This window comes from Nicotiana attenuata, chromosome 3 (genome assembly GCF_001879085.1).
Source record: "Nicotiana attenuata strain UT chromosome 3, NIATTr2, whole genome shotgun sequence".
In the NCBI taxonomy this organism is placed as follows: domain Eukaryota; kingdom Viridiplantae; phylum Streptophyta; class Magnoliopsida; order Solanales; family Solanaceae; genus Nicotiana; species Nicotiana attenuata.
The window spans coordinates 70,476,855-70,487,529 of NC_031991.1; the positions used below are offsets into that span (position 1 = coordinate 70,476,855).

At 35.7% G+C, this 10,675-nt stretch overlaps 1 protein-coding gene across 4 annotated transcripts; it reads left to right on the forward strand.

Moving 5' to 3' along the window:
- LOC109224059 (protein DENND6A) lies at window positions 1,060–10,477 on the forward strand. 4 transcript variants are annotated; one of them, XM_019388605.1, is made up of 5 exons: window positions 1,062–1,557; window positions 1,674–3,374; window positions 3,520–3,712; window positions 9,796–10,115; window positions 10,199–10,477. In XM_019388605.1, exons 2-4 carry the CDS (start codon window positions 1,777–1,779, stop codon window positions 9,973–9,975), a joined length of 1,971 nt encoding a protein of 656 aa, XP_019244150.1. In that variant the 5' UTR covers window positions 1,062–1,557; window positions 1,674–1,776; the 3' UTR covers window positions 9,976–10,115; window positions 10,199–10,477. The 4 variants fall into 4 exon arrangements, with proteins under 4 accessions (XP_019244147.1, XP_019244150.1, XP_019244151.1 ...); XM_019388606.1 differs by having other exon boundaries at window positions 9,799–10,115; XM_019388602.1 differs by lacking the exons at window positions 9,796–10,115; window positions 10,199–10,477 and adding an exon at window positions 7,933–8,471 and having other exon boundaries at window positions 1,060–1,557.

Consider the following 10,675-nt stretch of genomic DNA (forward strand, 5'->3'; position numbering starts at 1 on the left):
TTTTAGATAGCCGATTAAAGTTAATTTTAAATCAAGGATAATTTCTTCACTTGCATCATTATAAAGATAATTATTATTAATATAAATAAAATTTTAGAAATTAAAATTTCAAAATAGAAATATTTTTTGAAAGATAAAATCATACCAAATAAGAGTTCAAGTCGTAGTATAAGAGTCACGTCGTAATCAAAGAATCGTTTATATCGTGTCAACCTTTGTGCTTTGCCATAAACATGAGTTATTATTTCACTTTGTGGCTATTTTTAGGTTCCAATGACACATATGAGAATAGTGTAAAAATAAAATTATCACTACGAGAATTGAGAAAATGTTAGTCTTTTTTCATGCAATGTTTCTTAATTAATATCTGACGATTATTTATAATTATTTAGAAGGTTTAAATGCTAAGATTATTTACATATAATTCAAATAACTCAGATATTCACTAGCTATTTTTATATTTTTAGATAGCCAACTAAAATGAGTTTTGAATTAAGAATAATATTTTCAATCAGATTATTATAAAAATAAGTATTATTGAAAAATAATGTTTTAGAAATTAAAATTTTAAGAAAGAAATATTTTTAAGAGATATGAACACACCAAATAAGAGTACAATAGTAGTAAAAGAGTTAAGTCTTATCCAAAGAGTCATTCATTGTCTCAACATTTGATTGTTTTGCCATAAATATGAGTTATTATTTTGCTTCCTGACTATTTTTAGGATGCAAAGACACCGACAAGAATGGTATCAAAAAAGAAAAATAGAAGAAATGGTTATTTTTTTTCTTCATATAGTTAATATTCAATGATTATCTATATTTACTGAGAAAGTGTAAATTTTAAGATTATTTACATACAATTCAAATAACTTAAATATTTGATATGATTAGTGTCCGCGCGTCTGTATGGGTACTAATATTAGTATATATATAATAACATAATATGAAAATTAATTTCGGAAAAACTTAGACTTTTATAGTGAAGTATTGTTATATAGAGATACTTTTTTACGGTATTTTATATGCGTTGTCTTTCTATGTTCTCCCAAAAGCAGCCCTTGTCTCGTAAAAACAAATTTATCTTATTTTCATTCAAGGCGAAACCAGCTAAAAAGGAGTTTTTGGGTTGAGAGAGACGAGTATCTGAAAAAGAGAAATCCAAACATGATTATTAACAGTCTAGTCCCTCATTTCCATTTTCTGCTAAGTTCGATTTGAATGAGACCTCTATCCTCCCTATAAAACCCAATTCCAAAATCTACTCTAATTATGGATTATTTCTGCTGATAGACGTAAATAGTCTGTTCCCAGCTGTTAAGCCTCGCTGTACCCTCACATTCAAATTCTTGGATAGACCCACTTGTTTTTTTCTTCTTTTTTTTTGCCCCCTTTGCTGATAAATAACAAGCACATTGGATCCAGACGCAATTGTTTTTTAATAACTGAACCGTGACCCACTTGTTTTTTTAATCTTTCAAGCTTTTATCTTCCGATCCATCTACAGCGTTCGAGGCAGATATATATATATATATATATATATATTTGTTGAATTCAGGTGCCAAATTCATGTGCCCTAGTTTTATTTATTTATTTATTTGGTTTTGCTTCATCAATTGAGCTTTCTTTAATTTCCTATATGATGCTTAATGAGTTAATGCTTTAATTTTACAGGTTGAATTGGTTATACAAGTTTCTGTATATTTTTCTGGAATGACAAATGGGAAGCCAAATTTTATTAGTATGAATATGTTGTAGTTGTTTGAAGTAGCCGGAAATGAGCAGATCACCATCATTTTCGGTGAAATCAGAAGCAGATAATTTAAAAATAGATGAAAATTCCTTACAGCAATGGGTAGTTGGGTTCTGTATCATTAGGTTTGATCTAGAACAGGGACAGCTCATTGAAGAGTGTTACCCCTCGGGCTGTCTAACGCATAATGAGGAGCTTGAAGTTGCGTTTAGCTCATTTCCGGATTCCGTTTCTCAGAATCATAACCGATCAAGTATCCATGATTGTATCTTTTTCTTTCGTGTCCGGAGGCAGGGGAATCCTCTGCCTTCATCCGAGATAGTTGAAGTGGATGATACTCGAGTGACAGCTACTGATAAGGTGTTAAAACAACGGAGTAGAATTCAAACGGGGACGAATTCTAGATATTTGTATGGTTTTGTGTTTAATAGGCAGAGACACGATGAAAGGCTAAAACGGGGTGGTGAGCAGAAGTCTGTGGTAATTCTTTCTCACAACCCGTTTTCTAGTGTCTTTAGACCTTTGCTGCAGATCATGGGTCCTTTGTACTTTGACATTGGAAAGAAAGCCCTTAATTTTATTGCTGCTTATGTATCAATGTGGCCTGCTCCTGTACCTGGTCAGTTAATGGAGCTTCCAATTGGTAATGCTACTCTTAAAGTGAACTTGCCACCTGCCCATTGTATGCCTTTGGATTGTGGAGTACTTTTTGAAGAGTTGGCTTCACCAATAGCCCCGTTTCTTCCTTCCAATCAATCAGTTCCACAAGGTCTTTTCCATGATGCAGATCTTTTTGGGACATTTAGGGGACTTCTAATGCAGCTTTGGAAGTTATGGGAATTGTTACTTATTGGAGAACCCATGCTTATCATAGCGCCAACGCCACCTCAGTGTTGTGAAGCTGTTGCTGGTTTGGTTAGTTTGGTTGCTCCGCTTCTTTGTAGCATTGATTTCAGGCCTTACTTTACTATTCATGACCCCGATTTTGCTCGTTTAAACTCCCTTCAAGAAGGTGCTGCTTTTCCTCCAATGATTTTGGGTGTGACAAACCTCTTTTTCTTGAAAGCCCTTCGAAGCATTCCACACGTCTTATCGGTTGGAAATCCTACCATGAACGCAACTCGACTTCCATTTGCTGCTAGAGCTTCAACTGGCAGAATTCCGGCTGGACCTGAAGGACTTAGTCTTCCTAATCTTTCCTTGAGGAAATTTGCGCCTTCAAATTTTTTGAATGCTATGAAATTGAGGAGAGATGGTCCACTCTGCCTGATGACTGAGCACAAGGAAGCCATTTGGAGCAGTTACGCTCCAATTACAAAGCCAGACACTTCAATCTTGAATAGGCTAATTGATGCAGGTTTGTCACCCAGGGTAGAGGAATCAATGTCAGTTGTTAATAATGACATACTTCGTCGGCACTTCTTAGAGCTGACAACCAACTTCTTGGCCCCATTTGGCCCATATTATAGACTAACAACACCTTCTGAAGGATCTTCTCCATATATTGATCCTCCTCCTCTACCCACATTTAATGCTGAGGACTTCCTCGCTAGCTTATCTGCAAGGGGTCCTGGAAAGTTTCTGTTGAAGAGGATGAAATCCAACTGGCTGGACCTTTACAGGTAAAAAATGGTCAGTTTTCTTCTTGAATACTTTCTCTTAACCACGTAGGGTTTTTCTCTTCAACGTTTACTAGCAAACTGTTATACACGTGATTAACAGATTGTCGCTTGCCTCAAAATAAAATGATCACTTGTACCCATACAGGCGGTTTCTGAAAGGGCACAACTTTTTGCCTTGGTTTCAACGAAAGCGTGCTGTTGCTGAACAAGAACAGTATAGGCTGTGGAGGCAAGCTAGAATGAGGGCTGACATTCAACAGTTGATATCTAGAATGTCTGAGTTGGAGATAGTTGATACGTTTAATGCAATTGAGAGGCATCTTCTTGGAGAAATGCAGGTATGTACTTTCCTAAACTTATAGTGACAGTTCCTTTTTCTTCTCTCGAGGGTATTTTGACTATTGAGTAGTTTTTCACCTATAAGGGATGTATACAAAAATATTGAAATGTTTATACCGAATTATCAGAAGGGTCTATAGGAAACAACCTCTCTACCTTCACAAGGTAGGGATAAGGTTTGCGTACACATTACTTTCCCCGGACTCCACTTGTGGGATTACACTGGGTTTGTTGTTGCTAATGTTGTTGCTGTTGTCTTATAATGAATTATAAAATGAAACTAGGAAATTTGGTTATGAGTTAGAAATGTGATTGTTAATGTTGGTTTATTGTGTCCTTTTCACTGTTCTTGGGCCGAGGGTCTATCGGATACAACTTCTCTTCCTTCATAAGGTAGGGGTAAGGTCTGCGTACACACTACCCTCCCCAGACCCCACGTGCGGGATTGCACTTGGTTTGTTGTTGTTGTAGTTAGAGATGTGATTGTCACACTATATTTGATCATTCTTTTCTAAGTGACTAAACTATGTGCTTATCACCCCCTCCCCAAAAAAAGAAAAAAGAGACTGAAATATCTTGTTTCTATATAAAGACAGATTGTTTAATACTACCACTGATGCTAAAGTCCGGTGCTAATACATAAATCTTCGGTGATAATATATATATATATATATATATATATATATATATATATTATCACATTATTTTCTGAAATATCTCATTGCGTATAAGGCGCATCATTTACTTCCTTGTTGCTTATCTGTTTCCTTTTGTTTTTATCTATGAGCCCGTTTGGATTTGCTGATTTGAAGTAGCTGATAAGCATTATGTGCTGAAAAGCACTTTTAAGTGCTGGAACTGATTTAATAAATAAGTAGTTACGTGTTTGGATACAAGTGCTGAAGTTGATAATAAGCTGCTGCAGCATTTGATAAAAAAGTGCTGATAAGCTCTTTTTCTGTTAAAATGACTTAAATAACCTTAGAACTGTTTACACTTATAAGGGCGTAATTTCTTCAAAATTTTAGATTCCAAGTCGATCCAAATACAAAATATTATACTTGTCATTTTATTTTAAATACAACTGTGATTAGTTAAGATAAATTTTATGATAAATATAATTTATTTTATGATAAGAATATAATCATAAGTTACAATAATTAATAAATTGACAAAAGTTTCTCAGCAAAAAAATAAATCTAAATAAGACAAAATATTTGAAGAGAAACAAACACTGTCTTCATCACTACAACACTTAGAAAGCAATACACAAAAAATTTGATATGTCCTTATTTATTACATACAATTCAAAGATTAATACACTATCACATAGATACAGATATGCAAAGGAATAGAGAATTTGCCTATCTTAAATAGTCAATGAGCATTGCAGACTTAAAGAGGCGGGGGGAGAGGGAGAGGGGAGGGGGTAGGTTGAAACAATACTTGAGGCAGTGAGTATCTATGTAAGAGTTATGTTTTAAAAAGAATATTTTAAGGATTAAATAGTAAAAATCTTGGTGCTTATAAGCTAAAAATTCATAAGATGGGGGTGACCAGCTTATGGCTTTTGGCTTATTTTTGACTTATAAGCACTTGGCGTATAAGCACTTTTAACTTTACCAAACGCGTAGATAAGCCAAAAAGTGCTTATAACCTAGTTTGACCAACTTATAAGCTTAGCCAAACACCCTCTATATCTGTTTTTTGTGTGCCTGTGTAGAAGCTTTAGTGATTCCATATTGGTTAATGAACAGATAAGGACAAGCAATCACCTACCCATCCCTGGGCTGGAGAGTTCCATAAAGGAAAAAAATATGCGACAAACTTTATATGTGGTTCCAATCGGAACAAGCATGTGATGACACCTCAAAAAGAAATTTATGTTGAATTTTCCAAAAAAGAACTAAATAAAACAATGAAGATATTGGACTATCTGGAGTTATTCTGCCATTTAAGGCATGTTTCTCCCCTTCTCGTTCTTTATTAGCAAGTACAGTAAGCCATCCATTATGTTTACAATACCAACAGTTATTTGTCTTAATCATTTAGGTGAATATATTTTTATCAATTTGATGTGTTGTTTTTATTCCTTAGTTCTCATTTTTCGTGAAAATGGGCAAACTTACTGTGGCAAGCTCTTGTTAGATCAGTTTCCTGACATCTTCTGTACCCACTAGAAGCAATTAGGGGCTAGTATATGCTTTTGGCCTCACTGCTCAGTCAAATTCATCCCCCCCAAGCTTCCGACTGAATTTAATATAATAGATGTCAAATTCCATAGACTGGGGGTGATACAAATCCCTATGATAATCTTGCTTTCACTTTCTCTGGGTTTGAAAGTGATACAAATCCTAGCAGTTGATGAGACACCTAGCTGAGACTGAAGGCTTTGCTACCATTGTTTTCTGACTTATTCTTTTGCTGAATAATACTAGGCTGAAGCAGCATTTCTGTTTGAGTAAATTCAGTGACTTTAAGATTTTATTCATGTTAAATAATCATATGCATCTGGGAGAGTTTTCAATTTTAGGAGGGGGGGTTCATCCATGATGGCCATAGTTGAGATTGCCTGTATTTGGTTATGCAGATGAAACACCATCAAAGTAAATGACAAAGAGCAACATGTGGATAAAAAATTCCATAATGCTGAACTAGGAGGAGAAACAACTCAGCTGTAAATACTGGTGTCTGGCTTTGTCGTTTCTTAACCTACTATACCATTTGAGTGTCAATGCAGAATATGTTCAAACATGACTTTAATCCTGTGACTTACTGCACATAGAAATCAACTAGTCAGGACATCAGAGTGAATATGTCGGAGATTAGCTTGCTGCTACTGCACTATACTTCTTGTCATGTTAGTAGTTAGTTATAACCTGTATATTCCTTGGCTGAATCAGAGGTCTGGGGCATGATGTGCGAGGCATTTACACGTTGACGGTGACGCGAGAGCCTGATTAGTTTCTGACCAGACCTGTGAATATTTGGTGCTTGTTTGTAGATGATAGATAGGGCAGATTAGAAAACTTTTTATGCTTGGTTAACATAAGACGACATACATCTTATGTTCATTTGGAAAAACACAGATACTTAATCTTGGATGGGTCTGGAATTGGTCTTATAAGGGATCTGATGTTGTAAGATATAGTGGTGTGCTTTTTCACTTCTGCCTGAATAGGTTTAACGCATTTTATTAGAAGTTTGTTTTGAACCTTGATCTTCCTCAACTTAACTGGGAACGTGTAAAAATAATTGATTTTTTTCAACACGAGTCAAACTTCGCAACAGCTCCGGAGTTGCAATTTCAGTTCTTCTGAATTGAAATTAGTCTTTTCACACGACGAACATGAGCAAACTTTATACTTTGGTTACTCAAAAGCAAGTCAACCTAAGAAATTTGATTTCTGAGCTTTCTATTAAATTTTGACATCCCTTTCCTGAATAACTCAGTTATCTTATCTAGATGAGAGTTTGAAAGGTTGAAAGAAGCAATTGATTACCCATTGCAATGATTGACTATCTGCTGAAAATAAAATCTGTGCAAACACCTAATGCATCTCAAGTGCATTGATTGCTTGTGGAATAAGAGGAGCTCCTTAATAATGACTCTAGCAATTATTTTGTTACACCATGAGGAGTTATAACCCATAGCTATGTGCATTTATTATAACAATTGCTAAGATAAATGGTAGGTCTTTCCTGTTTACTGATAAAAAAAGAAAAGATATATTCAATTTCATTCTGTCTTTCTCATAACAGGTATGTTAGTAATTTAATTTATATTTACTCTGCATTTCTTTTAGTAATTTTCCTTTTGAGGAAGTTTTAGCATCTTTTCCATCTTCTACTATTCTACTAGATAGATGAAAGAGTGCATTAGGTTGATTAGTCTAAGCAACCTAAGAATGAAGCTAGAATGGGGAGAACCCGAAGATAGAAGCGACACTGTCAAGAGTGGATATGACAATCTATGCTCCAACAAGGAATTGATTAGTAAATGGCCATGGAAACTTATATGGAAGAACAAACTCCCTATAAAAGTAATGGTTTTACCTGGACAACTTTGTACGAGGCCTGCCTTACTCAAGACAACCTTAGCAGAAGAAGCATTCCTACTGTGAATAGATGTTTTATGTGTCAAAGGTAATCTGAGAGTGTGAGACATCTGTTTCTTCACTGTACAGTAGCAGCTGATATTTGAAGTATGTTTTGTCAGTTTTTGGACTTGCCTGGGTTATGCCTTACAGTATTAAGGATGCTTATGCGAGCTGGTGTTCATGGAGAGTTGAGAAGATCAGAAGACCATAAAAAAACTTGGCAAATGGTGCCTGCTTCTATTTTTTCGTGTATTTGGCCTGAGAGGAATCGTGGATGCTTTGATGGGATTTCAACTCCTATTCACATTCATAAAAATAATTGTATAATCAGTCAGGCCCCTGTAACTAGTATTGAAGTCTTTTTGGATTGTGTCTGCTCCTTAGGTATAGTAAGTTTTTTTACATGAGCAGACACTCTTATGTTGTATATTTTTGCTATGCATCTTCTTGATGCCTTTTAATGAAATTCTCTTACTTCATAAAAAAAAAAGGTTGATTAGTCCAAGCAACAAATTTTGAAGCACTCAAACGGGGAAGGCCATAGTACTCCAGCGAACAAGTTATCATGGTAGGCAACCCCATCTTTGCTTCAGATGAAAATAGGAGGGTTGGAGGAGGTGGAGTCGTATAGGTTGTTTCCCTTTATTTGGCAAGAGAGTGAAAGAGGAGGGGAACTAAATGTGAAGGGGTTGGATACCTTTTTATGTTTGCCTTTTCAACTCTTCCAAAATGCGATGGAAAGGAAGAAGCATATCACATTTCACTTCCTTGCAACCACACCCACAACCAGAAATAAGTCATCAATAGTTGTCTTAGGGGAACTAAACCATTTCATTTCTCTCCTTCACCCTCCTCCTCCCCTTCCAGGAACCAGACTTAGCATAAAAGAATGCATCATGATCAGCTTGATTATGCACTAACAAATTTAAAGAGATATTTACAGGCTTGGAAGGACTTAGTTAGTTGTTTGATCTTGTAAAGAACTCAAGCCTGACAGATATTTAAGATGGGATAGAGGGTGAAAACATATCTAATTAGTTGTTGTTCCGTGCATTTCACGCTTTAACAAGAAAAGTCTTACCTGTGTGCAACTTATTTTTTACCTGTACTCACGGGTTATTTTTCCTCTATAATAAGTCTGTTCTACTTTATTCTAGTTACTGAAGAAGTAATCATGCATTTATAGGAGCTAAGCAATTTAAACGAACTTCCATTTACTCTTTTGTCATAAAAGCCTTCCAAGTCTTATAAGCTGAGTCAGTTGACAAAGGAAAGGAATAGGAAATATAGAAGTGAAAGGTAAATCTTAGGTTAGCTGCGGATATATTGCTGATAGATCTTAAACTTGTTTGCACACAAAACTGCACCCTCTAGCTGTACATCCATGCTGTATTTCCTTGTCACCTTCATTTTTTCTTTAATTGATGATAGATTCACATTTTTACCATATTTTTGTGCATAGCCTCGACAAATATCAATTTTGTTGAGCTGAGATAGTATTGCCGATTATACTCATGTCATGTCTAGAATTTTGGAAAATACTCGCATATTATCCATTATTTTTGGATTCATAGTCGCGCTTCTTAAATGAAGTGAAAGTGACCACCATCGATTGTTCATACTCACATATTACCCCATTATATTTGGATTCATATTCGCTGAAGATGGCTTTTTCCAGTTTAATTTTTGCACCTTGAACTGCAAACTACACTGTTTATTGGCTTTGATTTTACATGTTTGGTTTAGCATTGTTACAGAATTACTAATTTAAAAAAAATGCAACAGAATAATATGAAAGAATGGGACTTCACTGGTTATATAAATTTTCAGCATGGGATCTTTTTACTGTTTTTCAACTTGAGGTGATCTAGTCTTCTGCTTGACATCTTTTACCTTCATAGGGCTAGCTATTACCACTCTCTTCTGTTAATCAGCAATTGTCATGTCAATATATCTTTCTTGATGGCAATGTTCTGCTGCAGCAGTCGAGCACTACTGAGGCAGGTTCTGATGCCACTTGCTCCAAACTAAGGGGGGATCTTCAGGCAGTGTTTAATGTCCTTCCAAAGGACGTGCAGCAGCTTATGCTAATGAACCCTGAGAGGGCAGCACTTGTACAAGGAAATCATGATGGTGAACTTCCCTCTAATTCAACCAGGTGACACAAGCTTATGAGACGGATAGAATCAGACAGCCGAGTGGAGAGTTAAATGATGCCGCTAGAAGATGTAGAATCAGTCATGTCCTCTTCTCCGCTGTAATTTCTTGCAGGAGCTGGACTTCTCAATGATTCTGCTGTAAGGTTAGTTAAGTCTTCCCTCAGATTTCCATTTCGCATTCACGTGATATATTGATTGCAACCATGATTTTGTATCTTTCCTCCAGATAACTTTGGCAAAGAACCCTGGTTTTTTGAAGCTGTGCGGTGGACTGAGATTACATTCTTCTTCTAAATTGGTATTCGAATGTTTCCAGGGAATGATTGTTATAAGATGTTTCAGGATGAGTGGAAATCTGCTTTTTAACTCACTACTGAAAGGGAAAGCGATTTCTCGATATTACAGAAACAAATTATGAGCCCTTTCGCTGTAAAACTCCAGCTTTGTCTCCGCATTTCTGTTTAAATCTTTCTTAATGAAGTGTATCCTCTTTGGTTTTTGTTTCCCCTCAACTCTCAAGGACATCTCATATAGTGCACGATTAGACCAGTCATGTTATAAGTGGAATGCCAATGTTTGCATTTCGTTGAAACTAGGGAAGAAGATCCTGTATATAAAAACCTCAAAGGGGGATTTTAACTTTTTTTAAAAAGGTTTTTTTTTTAAAACTTGGCTAAATTTGCTACAATCACACTCTGTCCAA